General features: G+C 47.5%; 1 protein-coding gene across 1 annotated transcript in view; it reads right to left on the minus strand.

The window, feature by feature from the left end:
* Positions 1 to 23,139, minus strand: part of NIPSNAP1 (nipsnap homolog 1) — a 78,201-nt gene extending 55,062 nt beyond the window's left edge. Inside the window, exon 1 of the mRNA XM_082269420.1 lies at positions 22,994 to 23,139. Within this exon, the coding sequence (XP_082125546.1) occupies positions 22,994 to 23,076 (83 nt within the window). The 5' untranslated portion in view covers positions 23,077 to 23,139. The remainder of the gene's footprint in view (positions 1 to 22,993) is intronic.
* Positions 23,140 to 23,641: the final 502 nt, after the last annotated feature.

Genomic DNA, 23,641 nt, shown 5'->3' on the forward strand with positions numbered 1-23,641 from the left:
TAGTTGTCACTGCAGTGCTTATGTGCTAAAAAGGAACATGCTTAAGCCCAGGTTCACACTGAGGCCGGTTTGAAATCATGCGAGTTCAGCTGAACTCGCACGATTTTAAGTCAGCATTTCAGTCAGATTTACAGGGCGATTTCACAGACATCTGTACAAGTTCCTGCACAGATGTCTATGGAAATCGCCCCCCGAAGTCACGAAAAGTAGTACAGAAACTACTTTTGGGAATCAGTGGGGCGTCGCACCGATTCGGATGGTGCAATTGCTGGCAATAGGCTCCAATTTGACAAGTCAAATCTGACCAAAGTAAAAGTGGGCTAAAAGAGAAAGAAGCAAATTGACAAGTCAAATCTGACCAAAGTAAAAGTGGGCTAAAAGAGAAAGAAGCAAAAAGTGACAAGGGATGAGCCCATCAGTATACTGCTTCTCTTTTCACTGTCCAGTCAAAGGGTGCGGCTTATCGCAGGGCAATCCACAAAAAAAAAAACATTTATATATTATATATATATATATATATATATATATATATATACATACATACATACATACACACACACACACAGCAAATCCAGCACTGTTCTGCAGTGATCTGTTGCTCTGCTGCAGGAGTTCTGGTTCTGCGCCATCTTCTTTTCTTATATCATTGCAAACTGTCTCTCTTCCTGGTTCTTGCAGCTGGCCCCTCAACAATGTGCAAGTATCGTTTTTATGACTGGCTGCTAGAACCAGGAAGCAATGACCAGCTCACTGGGAGGAGTAGGGCAGCAGGACACTTAGAGCCGGTTCACACTGGGGCGACTTGTCAGGCGACCTGGTCGCCTGACAAGTCGCCGTGGGTTGCCTGCCATAGATTAGCACAGGACCCGTTCTAATAGGAGCGACACAAGTCGCTCCGACTTAGAAAAAGGGTCCTGAGCTACTTTGGGGCGACCTGGAGCGACCTGCATTGACTTCAATGATATGAAGTCCGTGCATGTCTCTCCGAGGTCGCGGTGCGCACCGCGACTTCACAGGTCGCCCCGCAAAGTCGGGTCACGCCTATGTGAACCGGCTCTCTCAAAAAAAAAGAAAGAAACGAAACTAGATTTTTGTCTTACCGCGTAAACGTTCATTGACGGAAACAGCTCCATATCTTTAACCCTTGGAACGTCCCAAAGCAGTGTCAATATGAGGGGGTGGGAAAATACTGTGAGCATAATTCACAAGAGAGGCTAAACATAGCCAACCAAGTAAACAAGGAGCTCAACCAGGAACAACTGGAGCTCCCCACTAGGAAAAAAAAAAAATACACCCTCAAGAGGCCGGAGCCTCTGTAACGGCAGCCTGCAAAACTTTGCGGCCGAACGCAGCATCCGCTGATGCGAGTACATCCACGTTGTAAAACCACGTGGCCGCCTTGCACACCTGGACCACTGACACCTGATGACGGAAGGCCCAGGAGGCACTAAAGCCCCGTACACACGTACCGATCGTCGGCGAACGATCGGCCGTCTTTTGTCCCCGGGCTGTCGGTGTCTGTTGAAAAGTGCAAAGACAGCACAAGAATTTTGTCCGCCGACTACAGCCGACTGCAGAAGTGATGTCATGTAATGGTTAACTTTCCCTGTGTTTTTTCTTTTCTGAGCATGCCCAGTCTTGCAAATCTGCCGTGTCGGCATACAAAAATTTTAATGCTTGCATGACAGATTCTTTTCGGCCGAATGTGCGCTGTCGGCTTTCAGAGGCATCATACTAACAAGCCTACAATCGGCAGATCGGTCGTCGGCCGAAGCTTTTCGGCCGACGATCGGTACGTGTGTACGGGCCTTAAGCGCCCTTGTAGAATGCGCCTTAACAGGTATAGGAGGAACTTGACCCCTGATAGAATAGGCCTGCACCGTCTGCCTTATCCATCTGGAAATGGTCGCAGCAGATGAGGCCTGCCCCTTACGAGATCCATCCATAGGGAACAAACAAGGAATCAGATTTCCGAATCAACTTAGTTGCCGCAAGGTACACCCTGATTGCGCGAACCACATCCAGGGAATGTAAAGCAATTTCTTTAGGATGTTTAGGCTTAGGGCACAAGGAAGGCAGCGCAATGTCATCATTCAAGTGGAAACCGGAGTCGACCTTAGGAAAGAACTGACAGGGACGAAGCACCACTTTGTCCCTTTAAACCACCAGGTAAGGTGACAGGCAGGACAACACAGCCAGCTGCAACACCCTGTGTGCAGAAGTAATAGAAACCAAGAAGGCCACCTTCTGTGACAGAGTAAGCAAAGGAAGTTCCCAAATATTTTCAAAGGGCGTTTTTTGAAGAACCGACAGCACCAGATTGAGGTCCCAGGGAGGTACCAGGGACCTTACTGAAGGAACCAAGTGGCAAACCCCTTGGATGAAAGTGTGAACCAAAGAATGTGCAGCCAACGGCCGTTGGAAAAAAATTGCCAAGACGGAAATCAGGCCCTTGAGGGTGCCCAGGGCCAAACGCTGATCTACAGTAACTCCAGCAGACAGGACACCGAAAAAAATCGGATTTTTGTAAGATCTTACCGTAAAATCCTTTTCTCTTAGCTCATTGACAGACGTAGTCTTCTTGATTCACATCAATTGGGTTATGTTGTCTCCGCAGGAGTAGGACTAGGCAGAAAGAAAAAACGTTCTGGCTCCACCCTAGGGGCAGTCCCAGAGGGTATATCCTCCCTCTCTCTGCTACAAGGAATCAGTTCTGTTATAAAGCAGCAACAGAGAATTTAACCCAACCCAACTCAATGATAGAGGGGCGGGTACTACGTCTGTCAATGAGCTAAGAGAAAAGGATTTTACGGTAAGATCTTACAAAAATCCGATTTTCTCTGTCGCTCATTGACAGACGTAGTCTTCTTGATTCACATCAATTGGGACATCCAGAAGCAGTGCCACAAATGAGGGGTGGGATTGACAGAAATCAAAATCCAATCTAGAAGGCCCAACCGGTGCCAACTAGAAGTTTTAAAGGCTCATTATAAACAAAGAATGAGACTCAAATAAAAATTTCCAACGGAAAAAAACCCTCGAGGTAGACCACTGGTCTCCTCAAATGGCGGCCTGCAAAACCTTGCGGCCAAACGAGGCATCAGACGATGCCATTACATCAACTTTATAATGTTTTGTAAAGGTATGCACCGACGACCAGGTAGCCGCCTTGCACACCTGGACCACTGACGCCTGATGGCGAAAGGCCCATGACGCACTCAGTGCCCTAGTGGAATGCGCCTTAACAGGGAACGGGGGCTCCCGACCCTTAATAGAATAAGCCTGTACCACCGTCTGTCTGATCCATTTGGAAATAGTCGAGGCAGATGCAGGCAACCCCTTTTTGGGTCCATCCGGGATCACAAAAAGTGAATCCGTCTTGCGAAACGAGTCTGTCGTTTTCAAGTATACCCTGATCGCCCGGACCACATCCAAGGAGTGTAAAGCAAACTCCCGAGGATGACTGGGCTTAGGACACAGGGAAGGTAATACAATTTCTTCATTCAGATGAAATTCTGAAACCACTTTTGGTAGGAAGGATGGGTTCGGACGAAGAACCACCTTATCTCTATGAACCACCAGATATGGGGAACGACAAGATAAAGCGGCCAGTTCTGACACCCTGCGTGCAGAAGTAATAGCCACCAAGAAGGCCACCTTCTGGGACAACGTAGGTAGAGGAATCTCCCTAATATCTTCAAAGGGAGGTTTCTGAAGAACCGACAATACTAAATTAAGATCCCAGGGTGGTAACGGCGCGCACGCTGGCGGAGCCAGATGTCGCACCCCCTGGATGAAATTCCGCACCAAGGAATGAGTAGCCAAAGGCTTCTGAAAGAAGATAGCTAATGCTGAGACCTGACCCTTGATAGTGCTCAAGGCCAGTTTCTGCTCAACCCCTTGTTGCAGAAAAGCTAATATTTGACTAACCGAATAAGATCGTGGGTGGAACCCCAGGGGTTCACACCATGCAATGTAGGACTTCCATGTGCGATGATAAATCTTTCTGGAAGTCGCTTTCCTTGCTTTAACTAGAGTAGGAATAACTGAAGCTGACAATCCCTTGTCCTTCAGCACCTGGGTCTCAATAGCCAGGCCGTTAAAGCCAGCGATCGTAAAGCAGGATGGAAGATCGGTCCCTGAGACAGTAGATCCTCCCTGAGAGGAAGTCTCCACGGGACGTCCGCCACCAGTCTGACCAAGTCGGCGTACCAAGCTCGGCGAGGCCAGTCCGGAGCTACCAGGATTACTGGAATTCCTTCCTCCTCTATCCTGCGAAGAAGTCTTGGCAGTAACCCGAGAGGAGGGAAGGCATACATTAGCTGGTATTGCCCCCACAGGGCGACCAGTGCGTCTGCGGTCTCTGCTAGAGGATCGCGGGAGCGAGCCACGAATCTCTGTACTTTCCTGTTGAATCGTGATGCCAACAGATCCACATCCGGGGTGCCCCAACGTAGGCACAACTGGTGGAAAACTTCTGGATGGAGGGACCATTCCCCCTGATCCAGAGTCTGACGGCTGAGATAATCTGCCTGCCAATTTTCCACCCCCGGAATGAACACCGCAGAGATAGCTGGAACAAATTGTTCCGCCCAGCGAAGAATGCAAGCCACTTCCTTGGCCGCTCGGACACTCTTGGTGCCCCCCTGGTGATTGACATAAGCCACAGCCGTGGCGTTGTCCGACTGGATCCGAACCGGGCTGCCCTGGAGCTGCTCGGTCCAGTGAATCAGACAAAGTCTGATCGCTCTCAGTTCCAATACATTTATCGGTAACCTGGATTCTTCCGGGGACCAAAGTCCCTGAACGGATAACTGACCGAGAATTCCTCCCCATCCGGATAGGCTGGCATCCGTGGTCACTATCGTCCAATATATTGGCAGAAATGACTTTCCCTGGCTGAGCATCGGAGACCGAAGCCACCAGACCAGAGACTCTCTGGTCTGTTTGCTCAATTGGATCCGATAGTCCAGGGACTCCGGATTCCGATTCCATCTGAGAAGAATCTCTTGCTGAAGAATTCGGGTATGGGACTGGGCAAATGGGACTGCTTCGAAGGAAGCCACCATCAACCCCAGAACCCTCATGCAAGGGAAGACCAGCTGTTGGATAGTAACAACTGGACTGCTGATTGAATCTTCCGGAGTTTCCCTACCGGAAGGAAAACTCTTGTCCTGACTGTGTCTAGAATTAGACCCAGATATTCGAGCCTCTGGGTGGGAACCAGAAAAGACTTTTGCTGGTTCACCAGCCACCCGAATTCCTGTAAAGAAATTATAGTAATTTCTATGTTTTGTAGCAGGGTCTGTGGAGACTCTGCATGAAGCAGGAGATCGTCTAGGTAACCTAGAATCGATATGCCTCTTTTTGGGGCCAACACCTTCGTGAAGACCCGAGGAGCCGGGGCGAGACCGAAAGGTAACGCCACAAACTGATAGTGGTTCTCTTCTACGGAAAAACGTAGAAACCGCTGATGTCCTGCGAAAATGGGAATGTGAAGATATGCGTCCTTGATGTCTATGGACGCTAGGACATCCCCTGAATGCAGGAAGGCTGCTACTGTGCGAATGGATTCCATCTTGAACTTTCTTATGTTGAGAAAGGAATTAAGTGCCCTTAAGTCCAGAATTGGACGCACTTTGCCCTCTTTCCTGGGTATTGTAAATAGGTTTGAATAAAACCCCTGAAAACGTTCTGTCCAAGGAACGTGGACTACTAATCCTTGTTGTAGTAAATCCGTGACTGCTCTCCGCAGATCTTCTAAACGATCCGGGGATAGTCGGATATTGGAAGGGAAGAATCGCGCCGGTGGGAGAGATCGAAACTCGATCTTGTACCCTGACCTTATGATTTCGCAAACCCACTTGTCCGGGATTCTGGAAAGCCATGGATCCGGGAACCGGCGAAGACGTCCCCCCACCCCAGTTATGGGTGGGGGCGCACCTTCAGGCTTTGGTAGACTTATCTTCAGGTCTGGAGGGGGCGGGCCTTTGCTTGCCCGACCAACGTCCCCTGAAGGAGCTTTGGAGGACTTAATTTTTTCACCCGCGGGGCGAAAAAAATTTTTGTGAGCAGAGAAAGAAGGCCCTCGTCTTTGACGAGGTCCTTTACCCTTAGCATTTTGCGGTAAAAAGGGGCTCTTTCCTCCCGTGAGATCCTTAATGATCTCATCTAAGTTGGCTCCAAATAAACGCTCTCCTGAAAAGGGGATATTAGCCAATGCTTTTTTGGAACCTTGGTCGGCTAACCAACCTTTTAGCCACAGTGTACGCCTGAGAACCACTGCTGAAACTGAGGCTCGCGCCAATAGTGGAGTGGCGTCTAACGCCGCATCACACACAAACTGTAACCCCTGTATCATCTGTTCCAACAAATCTGATACCGCCCGAGGGACCTCTTCTAAGTCCCGGCGTAACCACTTGGTCCATTCAGTTACAGTCTGCGAAACCAGCCCAATAGCAATTATTGGTCTGAAAGCTGATCCAATCAAGGAAAACATGGTGCGAGACATAGCTTCTATCTTGCGATCCACCGGATCTTTAAAAGACGGAGCGTCTTCTAAAGGAATAACCGTGGCTTTATTCAATCTAGCAATTGGCGAATCCACCACAGGTGGTTCTGTCCATTTCTTAATGAGGGTTTCCTCAAACGGATAACGCCTGTTAATGCGTTTAGAAATAGCAGAAGTGCGTTTTGGCAGACTCCATTCTTCTTTGATTGGATTGCCAAAACATTTGGGCAATGGAAAAACCTTCGCCACTTTGATGCGTTTTTTAGTCCCAAAGGGGATTTCAGTTTCAGCTATTTCCGACGGAGTACCCTGTAATCTTAAGGTTTCTTGAACAGATAAAATGAGTGCGTTTACCAACGCTTCCTCTCGGGCTATGGCTGATGCCGAAACATCCTCCTCACTGTCTGAAGAGACAGTACCCGAGACACCAATCCCAGATGAGGTACCTGCAACTGCAGAAATAGGCTCAGATTCTGAATCCGAAGTTTCAGATAATATGGGGTTAGGCGGGGGTCGCTTTCTTGCGCCCTGTCCCTGACAAGCCACTTCCACCCGGGACACAAAAGTTTCCATAATAGCTGACAATGATTCAATCGTCAGTGGGGTGCTGGAGGATCCTGCAGACACCTCGAGGGGATCCGGTGGAGATACATGAGTGGCAGGGTCCATGTTAATTCAGGACACCTCTGCCAGAAAAAAACTTTTTTTTTTTTTTATGTGTATCCCCCTAGCGCAATAGCGCCCCTCAGAGTACCTGCTTCTTGATCCCCACAGAGAGAGAGAGGGACCCTCAAGGCTCACCACCCGATGCAGAGAAGTTTCCTACCAACTGCAGTCAGCGTTTGTCTCTTACAGACTGGAAAGAGCTGTGTTCGTTTTCCCGGGTAGAAGGAAGTGGCTCCGCCCCCTGTGTACGCCTTCCGGCGTTCCCAGCTCTCCTCGAGGTTAGCTGGGCTCTTCAAACATGGCCGCCCCCATACAGGAGACAATCGACTCCAAAAAAATGGCGGCCGACGTGACATGCGGACATATATGTACCTGGTCTACAGCAAAATGGCGGCGGATTGCCGAAGTCTCGTTTTCCCAGCACATCCACCTGTATATCATGCTGATGGCGGTTTATCGATCTGCAGGAGGTCCACTATAATTAAGGTAGGATTATGCCTCCTATGTCTACTGCAATACTGCAGTCTGCTGGGTAGAGTGTTAGCTCCCAAACCAAGTCCGCTTGCCCATTGTATTTACAAGAGGGACTTTTAGTGTCAGATAGATACTGACCATGTATCGAGGGGCCCATATTCCACACTGCCTCATAACGAGGAAAAAAGGAAACATTTACTCACCATACCGACCGACAGGCACCCTTTCTTCACAATACCCTCTCCACCGGGGTGGGGGGTTGTTGACCACTCCGGACGCCTCGACTCTCTGGTTCCTGGCGTCCAAGCAAGACTTTTAACTCGCAAGGTCAGTCCCTCCAATGGGACTCCGTCGCGGCCGACCCAGCGCGGAGCTCTGGTCTGCACGCGCTCGTAGGCAGAAACCGGGGTGACCACTGGATCTCAACATCCAGCCCGTCGCCCGGCCCCGCATACTTACTTGAATGTGTCGCGGCCGACCAAGCGCGATGCAATGGTCTGCGCACGCTCGTAGGCCGGCTGGGGTGACCACTAGTGTCGCCCAGATCCGGCATAATTGCTTGAAGATCTCACAGGAAAAAACACTGGAGAAAACTACCTAAAAAAATATTTTTTCTAGAAAAAAATCTTGCCAGGACCAAAAGATCCCAGCAAGGAACTTAGGTCCTTACTCCTAACTAGACAGAAAAAAACTGATTCCTTGTAGCAGAGAGAGGGAGGATATACCCTCTGGGACTGCCCCTAGGGTGGAGCCAGAACGTTTTTTCTTTCTGCCTAGTCCTACTCCTGCGGAGACAACATAACCCAATTGATGGGAATCAAGAAGACTACGTCTGTCAATGAGCGACAGAGAAACCAAGATATGTACGCCCTCCAAACTCGATAAATCTTTCTTGAAGTAGATTTTCTAGCTTTTAACAGCGTAAGAATCACTGAATCCAACAACCCTCTGTCCTTCAGTACGTGGCTTTCAGGGGTCAAGCCGTTAAAGCCAGCGACCGTAAAGCAGGATGGAAGATCGGTCCTTGAGACAAAAAGATCTTCTCTGAGAGGGAGTCTCCAAGGAGCATCAGCTACCAGCCTTACTAGGCCTGCATACCAAGACTGACAAAGCCAGTCTGGAGCCACCAGAATGACTGGACTCCCTCCTGCTTCAATTCTGCGAAGAAGTCTCGGCAGAAGTTGTAGTAGAGGAAAAGCTGTTTATGCCTCCTTGATGATTGGCACTGTCCGATTGAACCCTTACCCTTGCAAACGATTCGTCCACAGGGACAGACAAAGCCTGATTGCCCGAACCATGCAAATCACACCTTGCATAAATGTCATCACCAAAGAGTGCATCGCTAAAGGTCTTTGGAAAAAAAACTGACAATGCTGAGACTTGATCTTGAATGGTCCCTAATGCCAATTTTAAGAGCGCTCCTACCTGAAGAAAAGCAAGAATTCTACCAATGACATCCTTACGGAGGATGCCATTTCCTGGATTCACACCAAAAGATATAGGATTTGCGAGTCACCTCTTTCTGAACAAATTGGCTACTGGTGCCCCCCCGATACTTGATATAAGCCACCAGGGTCACATTGTTGGACTGAACCACCCCCCAGCCAATCAGGCTGGCATCTGTGGTATAACCTTCCAGATTACTGGCAAAAAAGATTTTCCTTTGCTTAGGTTGATGAGAACCATCCACCAAGACAGATCCTGCCTGACCCCTAGAGCAAGAGACAAAAAAAAGGGAAATCCAACGCTTGGACCTTCTTGTTCCAAGTAGAGAGAATATGGTTCTGAAACAGTCTGGAGTGGAAATGAGCATAAGGGGCTGCCTCAAAAGAGGCCACCATTTTGCCCAATAGTATCATGCATAGTTGTATGGAGGGAAACTTTTTCCTCCCTACGGACCGAACCAGACTTCTTAGGGCTACAACCTTTTTTGACGGCAAAAAAACTTTTGCCTGAACTGTGTTGAGAACCAAACCCAGATATTCCAAGACTGGAACAGGCTTTAAGGTCAATTTCTCCATATTGATAATCCAACCCAAATCTTCTAGGCACTGGATCGTTAGGGACATGTCTTGTGTTAGCCCTAAGCTTGAACGATTCTTTAACAGTAGGTCATCCAGGTAACCAATGACAGAGAAAGGCTAACACTGGGGCCAACATTTTTGTAAACACCCAGGGAGCTGTAGCCAGACCAAACGGTAGAGCTTCAAACTGGAAATGGCACTGTCCTACTGCAAACCATAGAAACTCTGAGGGAGCCTGAAAAGTTGGTACATGGGAGATATGCATCCTTGATATCTATGGAAGCCAGAAAATCTCCTCTTCCTAGAGAGGCTACCACAGAGTGGAATGATTCCATGCGAAAAGACTGGTCAGATACTGGTTCAGAGCTTTGAGATCTAGAATGGGTCTTACCTCGCCATTTGGTTTTGGCACTGTAAAGAGATTTGAGTAAAAACCTGTAAACCTTTCGCTGGTTGGAACCTCCACAATCACACCATGTACTCACAAATGTTCCAGGGCCTGGAACAAGGACTTCCTTTTTACTGGACAAACCGGGACATTTGAACACAGAAACAGGAGGAAACTCTCAGAACTCTATAATGTAGCCCCATGCCACTGTGGACAAGACCCACCTGTCCTGCACCACTCCTCCCCAAGTTTCTGAGAATTGTAGGAGCCTTCCCCCCCACCCAAACGAGTGGAGTCACCCCCTCATAAGACGGATTTGGAACCTGATTTAATGGGCCTTTGGACCCAGGGCTTTTTCTGACCTTGATTTTGATGTCTTCTAACCCCTGACGGCTGAGGCCATCAGAACTGCCTAGAAGCTGATGTGTTAGGAGGTTCCATAACATTTGGAGCTTTAGAAGATGGATGTTTAATCCTTTTACCGGCAAAAATGTGCTTTTTCCACCTAAAACTTTCTGGATATAATTATCCAGATCCTCACCAAAGAGACAATCCCCATGGAAAGGAAAAGCTGTCAGTTTCTTACAAGGTAATTCTGCTGACCAAATCTTCAGAAGATTCCCCTGAATAGGCAGACTTCTAGTCACCCTTTTAAAGCGATCCATTAGAGATTGGCAAACACCTAGCCACTTAGCCGGTATAGCTGGTTGAACAGCAAAGCCAGCGACGGCAAAGGAAGCTTTAACTAAGGACTCCCACTTTTTATCTGCTGGATCCCTAAGGATCAGGGCAATTAAGCATATATGCATGCAGCTCAAGGCAATTAAGCAATATGCGTTTATGGAAGCATGCGTTTTATGCAAATATGCATTTATGTAAACAACAGGAGTTCCCGCAAACATGTGTACCCATGCAAACATGCATCCACGCAATTAGCAAGCATGCGCTTATGCAAGCACGTGTCTATGCATTTTTGCAATATGAGTTTATGCAAACATGTATGTAAGTAAGCATGAGTTCATGCAAGCATGTGCCCATGGAAACACGTAGCTATGCAAGCATGCAGGCATGTAACATGTTTACTATGCTGCACCAGTTCAACTGCACTTGGCCCCAACTTATTTTTCAGGATACGCCAAGCATATAGGCTCCAATACAGCCTTAATTCTGCTTTAAAAAACAGCCTAAAAATAAGTTCCTGCAGACCAAATGCACGCTATTCTTGAGACATAAATCCCTAAAGTGCACTGATATCCCGTACTGGGGTGTATAGACAGACAGTTGTACAAGCCCCCCGGATTAAGCAGTAAGTACAGGTCCCTCTGAAAAAATTAGCATATTGTGATAAAGTTCATTATTTTCTGTAATGTACTGATAAACATTAGACTTTCATATATTTTAGATTCATTACACACAACTGAAGTAGTGCAAGCCTTTTATTGTTTTAATATTGATGATTTTGGCATACAGCTCATGAAAAACCAAAATTCCTATCTCAAAAAATTACCATATTTCATCCGACCAATAAAAGAAAAAGTTTTTAATCCAAAAAAAGTCAACCTTCAAAAAATGATGTTCAGTTATGCACTCAATACTTGGTCGGGAATCCTTTTGCAGAAATGACTGCTTCAATGCGGGGTGGCATGGAGGCAATCAGCCTGTGGCACTGCTGAGGTGTTATGGAGGCCCAGGATGCTCCGATAGCGGCCTTGAGCTCATCCAGAGTGTTGGGTCTTGCGTCTCTCAACTTTCTCTTCACAACATCCCACAGATTCTCTATGGGGTTCAGGTCAGGAGAGTTGGCAGGCCAATTGAGCACAGTAATACCATGGTCAGTAAACCATTTACCAGTGGTTTTGGCACTGTGAGCAGGTGCCAGGTCGTGCTGAAAAATGAAATCTTCATCTCCATAAAGCTTTTCAGCAGATGGAAGCATGAAGTGCTCCAAAATCTCCTGATAGCTAGCTGCATTGACCCTGCCCTTGATAAAACACAGTGGACCAACACCAGCAGCTGACATGGCACCCCAGACCATCACTGACTGTGGGTACTTGACACTGGACTTCAGGCATTTTGGCATTTCCCTCTCCCCAGTCTTCCTCAGGGTCCGGTCACCTCTTCTCGTTGTGCAGCGTTTTCTGCCACACCTTTTCCTTCCCACAGACTTCCCACTGAGGTGCCTTGATACAGCACTCTGGGAACAGCCTATTCGTTCAGAAATTTCTTTCTGTGTCTTACCCTCTTGCTTGAGGGTGTCAATGATGGCCTTCTGGACAGCAGTCAGGTCGGCAGTCTTACCCATGATTGCGGTTTTGAGTAATGAACCAGGCTGGGAGTTTTTTTAAAAGCCTCAGGAATCTTTTGCAGGTGTTTAGAGTTAATTAGTTGATTCAGATGATTAGGTTAATAGCTCGTTTAGAGAACCTTTTCATGATATGCTATTTTTTTGAGATAGGAATTTTGGTTTTTCATGAGCTGTATGCCAAAATCATCAATATTAAAACAATAAAAGGCTTGCACTACTTCAGTTGTGTGTAATGAATCTAAAATATATGAAAGTCTAATGTTTATCAGTACATTACAGAAAATAATAAACTTTATCACAATATGCTAATTTTTTGAGAGGGACCTGTATATAAATATACCTTTATGCCTTGACTGGTCAACAAGATCTCCCATAGAAATGTAGCCACGGGCTGAAGTTATGTCTCAGATGCCTTGCTGATCTCTCAGCCCACATGGTCCACCAAAAATGGCCGTCCTACTTCCTGTCTATACAAGGAATAGGCCATACTGAGTGAACCTGGGCCCTCTAGTGGCTGGAGGAGACACTGCAGTCCAATACTCCTGAGAAGTACACAGGGCATGAACAGTACACTGCCCCCCAGTGGCCACTGGGAAAAAAGGGGGGGGGGGTGGGCTTATCAGCCCCGCTGCAGGATCCTTAGAGGACAGAAACTTCACCCATCACTGCAGGCTTTGTCAGTTATTGGACCTTCAAGGACCAGGTCCCCCTTTTTAATGGTCCACCAGAGCAGTGAAACTCTGCTCACAGAAGAAGGTCGTCCAAGTAGCCCACTACCGCTATCCCCCGTTGGCATAGCAAAGCTACCACCGGGGCCAACACTTATGAACACCCGAGGAGCAGAGGCGAAATCAAAGGGTAACGCCACCAACTGATAATGCTCCTCTCCCACGGCAAAGTGGAGGAAGCGCTGGTAACCGGCACATATTGGAATGTAAAAAAGGTAAGCATCATTGATGTCAATAGAGGCAAGAAAATCCCAGATGCAGGGATGCCACCACTGTGTGAATGTACTATTTTCTTAACTTCTGCACCAGCACAAAGCAGTTCAGCACCTTGAGGTCCAGGACTGGACACACCCTGCCTTCCTTCCTGGGAACTAAACAGGTTTGAGTAAAAATCCTAAAAACGTTCCGAAGTCGGAAACTGAACAATCATCCCTTGAAAAGAACCTTGTCGGGGGGGACAAGAGCGAAACTCGATCTTGTAGCTGGACTGAATAACTTTGTGGACCCACTTGTCTTGTACCAAGGAAGTCCACAGGTCCGGGAACCAGCGAAGACATCCACCCCCCCATGATACGGGTGAGGGCACACCTTTATGCTAAAGGAGCCTTGTCTGCGGGTCTGGAGAAGACCGCTCTCGGCATGCCAGATTATGTTTGTTTGGATCCTCCAGAGGAAACACCGAAAGGCTTCGAGCCCTTGGCAGTCGAAACTGATGGACGAAAAAAAAAAAAAAAAAAATATCTTATGAGCCGAGAAGGAGGGCCCAGGATCTACGACGAGGTTGCTTGCCCTTAGTAGCCTGCAGAAAAAAAAAAAAAGGTACCCCCCCCCCCCCGTGAGACCTTTAATGATGTCATCCAGGGTAGCTCCAAACAGGCAATCTTCTTTAAAGGCAAGATCAGTCAATGCCCTTTTAGAAGTCTGGTCCACAGACCAGCATTTGAGCCAAAAGACATGCTGAAGGACCACTGCTGAAACAGAGAGCCGAGCAGCATCTAAAGAGGCATCACAGAAACTGCGGCCTCTGGACCAGCTAATCCGCCAGCTCAGCAAAGGCAGGGGAGAGCTGTTCTCCCTCCAGGTCGCAGCGTGAAAGCTTAGCCCACTCGGTCAGAGTCTGCAACACCAGGGCAATGGTGAATACCGGCCCCAGTGCTGAGCCAGCCAGAGTGTACATATTGTGGGCCACAGCCTCCGCCTGTCAGCTGGATCCTTAAAGGCCGGGGACTCTTCAACCGGATCATGGTTGCCTTAACTGGAAAACGGAGGGTCCACCACCAGTGGAACAGTCCACTTCTTAATAAGAAACTCCTCATGGGGGCAACGCCTAGAAAACCGCTTAGGGACCCCAAGGGGACGCTTTGGTCGTCCCCACTCTTTAGTGACAATTTTGTTAAAATAGGCGGGGAAAGAAAACACCTTTGCTGCTCTGGATTGCTTGCGAGTGGCAAAGGGAACCTGCGCCTCTGTCGCAACTGCATCCTCCATCTTCAAGGCCTCATGCACAAATACAATCAGTAATTTCACCAGCGCTTTTTGGTGCAAGGTTGCAGATGTAGAGGAATCATCTTCACTATCAGAGGATTCCAGGCACGTGGTTGGATGACCCACGTCTGCATCAGATCCAGGATTTGATGAGGCAGGGGGCGCTTTTTGCTAGCCTGTCGCCCGAAAGCCACCTCCACCCGGGACACAAAGGACTCCAGGACCGTCGTCAGTGCATCTATTGATGGTTGGGACCCAGAGGGCCCCACAGCCTCAGAGAGGGGATAAGGTGGGGAGATGTGCTCTAAAGACTCCATGAGTCACCGGGGGTCCCCAAAAAAAGTGTAAAACATCGTGCTGGCAGCACCATCCAGTCACCAGGCACAAGAAGCAAGTGATCCTCAGCAGAGAGGTAGAGAACCCCACCAGACTCGCCATCCAGCAGAAACAGGCACCTTCAGCCACCAGGATAATCTGCACTCAAAGTGCGGCAATCAGGTAATGAAAATATCCAGGGAGTCAGCAACAGGGGATGAGGGGCTCCCACTGCCGAAATCAACGCCCACAGGGCTCCACTATCATGGCCGCCAGAATACAATGGTAAACCACCGGAAAACGGCCGCTGGAATACACAAACATGGCTGCCGTGCATAGAAAGACACAGGCTACAGCAAAATGGCGGCACCATGGAGGGATCCCTAGGCCTCAAGGACAAGCCCAGGCAGGACGGGGGGCCCTGGCAGGAGCCCCCACCAGGTAAAACCCCCCTCCCAAACAGCTGATCGTCTGGTCGCCAGTGGCGCACCCCCCATCGCCAGCATAGCGTTCTGACCTCACCCCAGGAGGTGGTCCAGACCCAGCATATGTGGAGGGTGGGTAGGATGGGGGACAGATGAAGGGGGTGCCTAATGGGAAGGAAAAAAATCCAGGGGGGTCCAACCGTCCCAAGGAGGGGCCCATGTCCACCCCAAATTTCTCGAGCCTGCCCAGGGACTGCCCATAGGCATAGCCAGATTATTTTTCTGCCTAGTGTCCTACTCCTGTAGGGGGCAGTATAACCCAATAGTTATGAAGCTCAGGAGCTGTGTCCATCAATGAACGAAAGAGAAAAATATAAGTTCTGAAATTGTGTGACTGGGAAGGAAGTAAACTCCTAGGTCTCTTCCTCCTCACAGGCTGGGGCATTGGCTCTACTGTCAATGACAGCCAGCAAGCCAATGAGGAGCGAAAGCAGAGCAGGGCAGGGCTGAGCCACGCTCCATGTGTGAATGAACACACAGCACAGCAGTTCAGGAGTGAGCCTGCTCTGGTGCCTCTATAGCTAGCTTGTTGCTGTGGGGGCACTCGGCAGCAGGGAGGAGCCAGGAGCGCTGGCGAGGGACCCAAGGAGGATCGGGTCTGCTCTGTGCAAAACCAACAGCACAGAGCAGGTAAGCATAACAGGTTTGTTTTTCAGGTGTACCCAATCAGGCCATCCTCTATGGAGTGGCGGATGTCAGCAGACATGTGTCCGTTGACACTCACCCACATCCGATCCCATTCTGTCTGCTAAGAACGGACAGATTGGGATCCGTTCCCCATATGTCTGGGGGATCAGATGACATTCGGATGGAAACGACCGTTGGATGGTTTCCATCCAACCGCCCCTAGAGGACAGCGGTCTGTATCCATTCTGCATAAGGAGAGCGAACACGGACCTATCATCCGCCTGCTCAGCTGAGCAGGCGGATCCGCTGCCGGTGTCCGCCCATCTGAAAGAGGCATAAAAGGTCTGCTTCAACAAGTCATTTTTGCTAATTTAGCATTTATCTGTTCCATTTATAACATCCCAGTGATCCCACGCTTCTCCCATGCCTTATTAAGTGATATCACAGCAGACATCTGGGTAGATGTACATCCAAACACTTTGTTCAATATGCAATAAAACGCTGCTTGTGAGCAAAGCGGTTTGAACCCAATGGAATATCTGTGTTGTGAAATTTTAGTAAAAGAATGCTCAGTACTCCTACACTAGCATTGAATATTGCAATACTGCATAGTCGGACATTACTAGCAAAGTGCTGAAGCAACTAACTTTACAAACTGAAACAAAAAAAAAGCAATCCATTCAAGTATTTATTCTTACAAACATCTATTGCTCTTAGCCTCAAAATCTTGAAATTCCTTTCTTTTTTTTCTGCTGCTGTGATCTGACTTCCCGTTAGAAGTTGACTATGTTCATTCTACATGGTCCCACTGTATGTAGGAACATAGAAACCCTCTCTTGCTCCCTGCCAAGATGGACAAGGAACTATGGGATTTGTAGTATGCATAGAGCATTGTACACGACCACAATTAAAGGAGTTGTAAAGTCAGGAAGGTTTTCTTTTTAACCTAATGCAATCTATGCATTAGGATAAAAAGCCTTCTGTGTGTAGAAACCCCCCCCAGCACCCCTAAGGCTGCATTCACACTGCAGCGTATCATTTTCAGGGGTTTTTTTGGGCGTTTTTTGCAGGTGTTTGGAGGCAGGCATTGACATCTAACAAACGCTTGTAATCTGCCAAAAAAGAAGCTTGTTTACTTTTTTGAGCTACAGGCGACAAAAGCTCGTATGTGAACAGGGGCCATTGAAATTATGGGATTTTGCAACTTCAGAAATTAGAGTTTTACGAGCTGAAAAACGCTCAGGTGTGAACAGGGCCTAATACTTTCCTGTGCCCCCTCTCTGTCCAGTGATGTCCACGAGTCCCTCGGCCATCCTGAGACTCTCCTTCCTGATTGGCTGAGATACAGCCGCAGCGCCATTGGCTCCTGCAGCTGTCAAAGTCAGTGAGTCAATCAGGAAAGAGAGGAGGCGGGGCCGAACAGCAGCTCCGTGTCTGAATGGACACACAGGGCTGCAACTCTAGATTAGATAGTAGGTACAATGCCCGGCGGGTGTGGAGATGCGACTCGGTGTACATCTTGTGATATGTATGCGTTCCTCGGTCATGCGATCGAGGGCGAATACAAATGCGCAAAATGTAAGCACGTTGCTTCCCTGGAAGCTCAGGTCCTGAATCTAGGGAAGCAGCTGGCAACACTGAGACGAATGTCCATACTGGAGGAGAGCCAGGATTGTACCAGTCAGGTGCAGGCAGGGGTCTGCACAGAGGTGGGCGGAATATCGGAAGTACAGGCATCAGAGCAGAGTAGAGGGGTGACAGTTAGGAGGGGTAGAAGGGAACAAGGCAAGGAGGCTGATCCTGGGCTGGAGCAACCCAACAGATTCGCCCCGTTGAGTGATGTTGGGGAAACCAGTCAGGGACCAGCATTGCTGGAGCAGAGTGACGCCCCTAGCTGCCAGGGGAAGAACTCCTCCAGTGAGGCCGGGAGAAAGGGAAAGGAAAGACAGGTGCTGGTGGTAGGGGACTCAATTATTAGAAGGGCAGACAGTGTAATCTGTGACATAGACCGTGTGCGCCGAACAGTCTGTTGTTTGCCGGGCGCTCGGGTTCGGCACATCGCGGATCGGGTGGACAGATTACTGGGTGGGGCTGGGGAAGACCCAGCTGTCATGGTACACGTGGGTACCAATGACATAGGCAGAGGAAGACGGAGAGTCCTAAACGATTTCAGGGACTTAGGCGCTAAGTTGAGGACTAGGACCTCCAAGGTAGTATTTTCCGAAATACTACCTGTACCTCGAGCCACACCAGAGAGGCAGCGGGAGATTAGGGAAGTTAACGAGTGGCTGAGGAGCTGGTGTAGTAAGGAGGGTTTCGGGTTCCTGGAGAACTGGGCCGACTTCTCAGTCGGTCACCGGCTCTTTGGTAGGGACGGATTGCACCTAAATGGGGTGGGTGCAGCCGTACTGGGTGCGAGGATGGCCAAAAAGTTAGAGGTGCTTTTAAACTAGGGAATGGGGGGGAGGGTACAGATGTAGAATTAGCCAGTGGAAAGCAAGCTTCAGAGGGCAGAAATGGGGGCATTAGCGGTAGGGTGTTCGGAGTTCCTATACCCAGGGTGGGTAAGGGGAAAAATCAAGAGAGCAGCCTAAAAACATCAAAATTACGAGGCTTGTATACCAATGCCAGAAGCCTGGCCAACAAGATGGGAGAGCTGGAGCTGCTGATGTTTGAGGAGGACTTAGATTTTGTGGGGATAACTGAGACTTGGTTTGACAGCTCTCATGACTGGATGGCGACCATTCAGGGGTATTCCCTTTATCGCAGAGATAGAGAGGGTAAAAAAGGGGGAGGGGTATGTTTGTATATTAAGAACAGTATACAGGTAAATATGAGGGATGATATTAATAATGGAGCTATGGACGAAGCAGAATCCCTATGGGTAGAGCTTCAAAGGGAAGGCACGGTGGGGAAGGTAATATTGGGCGTATGCTATAGGCCCCCCAACCAGAGGGAGGAGGGGGAGGTGGACCTCATGTTACAGATAGGATTGGCAGCAAGGATGGGAAATGTCATTATAATGGGGGACTTTAATTATCCTGATATAGACTGGGCAGAAGGAACCGCGCATTCAGCCAAGGCTAGGCAGTTCCTAAATGTTTTGCAGGACAATTTCATGGGTCAGATGGTGAATGCACCGACAAGAAACAATGCGGTACTTGACCTACTGATTACCAACAATACAGACCTGCTCACGGATATAGAAATACGGGACAACTTAGGGAGCAGTGACCATAGGTCAATTGGTTTCAGTATTAATTACAGTAATAGGAAACACAAGGGTAATATAAGGACACTGAATTTCAAAAGAGCCAATTTCCCTAAACTGCGCTCGCTGCTAGAAAATATCAAATGGGATAGAACCCTGGGAACAAAGAACACGGAGGAAAAATGGGAGTGCTTCAAGAGCATACTTAACAAGGGGGTGGGCCAGTGCATTCCACAGGGAAATAAATTTAAAAGAGCAAAACTAAACCCTGGGTGGCTAAACTCCAACATAAAAATGTATATTAGAGCTAAAGAAAAGGCCTTCAAAAAATACAAGACTGAGGGGTCATTGGCAGCATTTAAGCACTACAAAGAGTGTAATAAGAAATGTAAAGATGAAATCAGGGCGGCTAAAATAGAACACGAGAGACATATAGCGGAGGAGAGTAAAAAGAACCCCAAGAAGTTCTTTAAGTATATAAACAGTAAGAAAGCGAGGCCAGAACACATTGGCCCCATAAAAGATGATAAAGGAAAAATGGCCACAGAGGACAGAGAAAAGGCGGAAGTGTTAAATAATTTCTTTTCTTCAGTCTTCACAAAGGAATCGGGGGGCTACACGAACCCAGCTTGTAAGGCCGAACTAAATAATACACCTCAGGAAGTGCCGCCATGGCTAACAGAGGATAGACTTAGAGCTAAACTAGAGAAACTTAACATAAATAAATCCCCGGGACCGGATGGCTTGCACCCAAGGGTTCTTAATGAGCTCAGCCAGGTGATTGCCAGACCATTATTCTTGATCTTTAAGGATAGTTTACAGACAGGTATGGTGCCAGCTGATTGGAAAAAAGCCAACGTGGTACCAATATTTAAAAAGGGGCCGAGATATATCCCGGGTAACTATAGGCCGGTCAGCCTAACATCAGTAGTCTGCAAAATTTTGGAGGGGATGATAAGGGACCACATACAAGACTTTAGTAATGAAAACGGTATTATAAGTAGTAATCAGCATGGATTCATGAAAAATCGTTCATGCCAAACCAATCTATTAACCTTCTACGATGAAGTGAGCTGCCACTTAGATAAAGGTAAGCCTGTGGATGTGGTGTATCTGGACTTTGCAAAGGCCTTTGACACCGTTCCCCACAAACGCTTACTGTACAAACTAAGGAAGGTAGGTATGGACCATAAGGTGAGTACCTGGATAGAGAACTGGCTCCAGGGGAGAGTCCAGAGGGTGGTGATTAATGGGGAGTACTCTGAGTGGGCGGGTGTGGAAAGTGGGGTCCCCCAGGGTTCTGTCCTGGGACCAATCCTGTTTAATTTATTCATAAATGATCTAGAGGAGGGGATATCTAGTACAATCTCAGTATTTGCAGATGATACTAAATTAGGCATGCCAATATCTTCTATGCAGGATGTGGAAATCTTGCAAGCAGACCTGAACAAAATAACGGGGTGGGCAACTACATGGCAGATGAGGTTTAATGTAGAAAAATGTAAAGTAATGCACTTGGGGGCCAGTAACCAGAAAGCAAGCTACTCACTAGGGGGGGAACCTCTGGGTGAGTCTAGGATGGAAAGGGACCTGGGGGTACTGGTAGACAACAGGCTTGGAAGTGGCATGCAATGCCAAGCCGCTGCAAGCAAAGCCAACAGAATACTGGGTTGTATAAAAAAGGGGATTCACTCCAGAAATAAAGAGATTATTCTTCCACTCTACAAAACTCTGGTCCGGCCACATCTGGAGTATGCTGTCCAGTTCTGGGCACCGGTCCTCAGGAAGGATGTGCTGGAACTGGAGAAAGTCCAGAGAAGGGCAACAAAAATAATTAGGGGAATGGAGGACATCAGCTATGAGGAAAGACTACAAGCACTGAACTTATTCTCTCTGGAGAAGAGACGATTGAGGGGGGATATGATATCAATGTACAAATACTGTACTGGCGACCCTAGCATAAGGAACAAACTATTCAGAGTAAGGGAATACAATAAGACACGTGGCCACTCACTAAAACTTGAGGAAAGGCGGTTTAACCTTAAAGTGCGTAAGGGGTTCTTCACTGTAAGAGTAGTAAGGATGTGGAATTCTCTTCCGCAAGCAGTCGTATCAGCGGGGAGCCTTGATAGTTTCAAAAAACTATTGGATGGACACCTTAAAGACCACAACATACAGGGGTATACAATGTACGGTTAGCAAACACACACACACATCATAGGTTGAACTGGATGGACTTGTGTCTTTTTTCAGCCTCACTAACTATGTAACTCGGCTGAGGTGCCCCCATAGCAAATTGCTTGCTGTGGGGGCACTCAATAGGAGGGAGGGGCCAGGAGCAGGAAACAGGGACCCTAGAAAAGAAGGATCCGGGCTGCTCTGTGCAAAACCAACTGCACAGAGGAGGTAAGTATAACATGTTTATTATTTTTTAAATTTCTTTTTTAAAAACTAGACTTGACAATAACTTTAAGGCTCCATTCACACCAGCGCGACTTGTCAGCCTGACATGTCGCGCTCCCTCGCAGTCCATTGACTGCTACAGGACCCATTAATAGAATCGCTCCGACTTAGAAAAAGGGTCCTGTACTACTTCGGGCGACCTCGGAGCGACTTGCATAGACTTCCATTATGTGAAGTCCGTGCAAGTCGCTCCGAAGTCGTGGTGCATGGGAATGCACAAGTCGCCCCTGAAGTAGTACAGAGTCGTGCCGCCCCAGTGAGAACCGAGCCTTAGGGGTGCTACTCGTTCCAAACAAACAGAAGTGAGGGAGGTTGGAAAAGGAGAGATCCGGGAACTCACAGGTGGGCTTTTCAAGGAGGCAGAAAAAAAAACCAAAAACAAACACAGTAAAATAGAAAAATATAGGATTACAGGGTCTATTTTTGAAGAAATGGGAGGTTGTTAAAAAAAAATATATAAAATTGTGCTTGCTTAAAATTTCCATGATCACAACTTGGGGGGAGCTTTAAAAAAAAAAAAAAGTTAAAAATTGTTTTAAAAACGAGACTTTACAATAACTTTAAGTGGGACAAACTACTCTATAAAGATGTTGCTGTTTTCGCACTGCGTGATGAAACAGTGAAAGGTTAATCGGTCTTAGTCCATGGAACAAACACAACCTTTACCCTCCTCAAGCCCCAGGCACTGCCGTCCTGAGAGGGGACAAGTGACAAGGACGTGACGATCTGCACAAACAGGTGGAACAAACCAGCACATTAAGAAATTAGGTTAGATGGTAAGTATGTGAAAAAAAAAAAAAAAATATATATATATATATATATATATATATATATATACACACACACATACATACATACACACACACATATATATGTATATATATATATATATATATATATATATATATATATATATATATATATATATATATATATATATATATATATATATACACACACATATATATACACACACACACGGGGAGAGGATAAGGGAAAAAAATTAATATATAATGTTGTTACCGAAAAAAAAAAAAATGACACTATATATATATATATATATATAGTGTATGTATAAGCTATGATTTGCATATAAAATAAGTGTTTATAGACATACAGTAAAAGTGGCCCTGTGCACAGTTATTGCAGGTGACAAAGGTTCTATGAAGCCTCCTGCTAATAAACACACACACCCCTTTGCACACATTGAACACAGTCCAGTGCACCCTTATAGCAGGGAATAGGAATGAGCTCTCCTCCCTGGAAGGATACAATGAATGGTATTAGCAGAACACTCTACAGTCCCCTTACCTGCACGTCAGTTCGGCCATACATCCTCCTCTCAGCCCAGGACATTGTCTCAGAGCCACAATCAGAGACCCTCTCGTCAGCATGTTTCCACTGTCACATGAAAGATGGGATTTCAGGTGGCTAGTCGTGCGTGCGCGCCCCCGCCGCCCCGCGCCTGTGCACAGTTTTACAAGCGCGCCCCCGTGCGGTAGTTTGGTGTGTGTAGAGGAGAGTGCTGACCAGAGTGTTTTTAATGTTTGGAAGTAGAGAGCATGATTTGGTTTGGGATTTTTGTTTGAAATTGCGTTTCTGTAGATATACTGCACAAGGGTGCTAAATAATACACAAAACTATTCAAAATGTACTTATACATTTTACCAATACAAGTATACGTCGCAAAGTCCTCATGGACACCGCTGTGCGTCAGATCCTAGCACTTTTGTTCAATGTGCAGCCCCCGCTGCCTGCAGTCTGCCAAAGTCTATGATAGGCTGAAACATACAGATGCGCTGCTGAGCGTTACTCGTGTTTAGGGCTCGGTTCACACTTGTGCGATGCGGGAATGCTGCGAATATGCAGCGTGTTCCCGCATCGCATCCGCACATCTGGCAGTTCACACTGCCATATGCGATACGCAGGGGGTGTCAATTAAAAGTTAACGACACCCCC

This window comes from Pelophylax lessonae, assembly GCF_965119305.1.
Source record: "Pelophylax lessonae genome assembly, chromosome: 1".
NCBI lineage: Eukaryota > Metazoa > Chordata > Amphibia > Anura > Ranidae > Pelophylax > Pelophylax lessonae.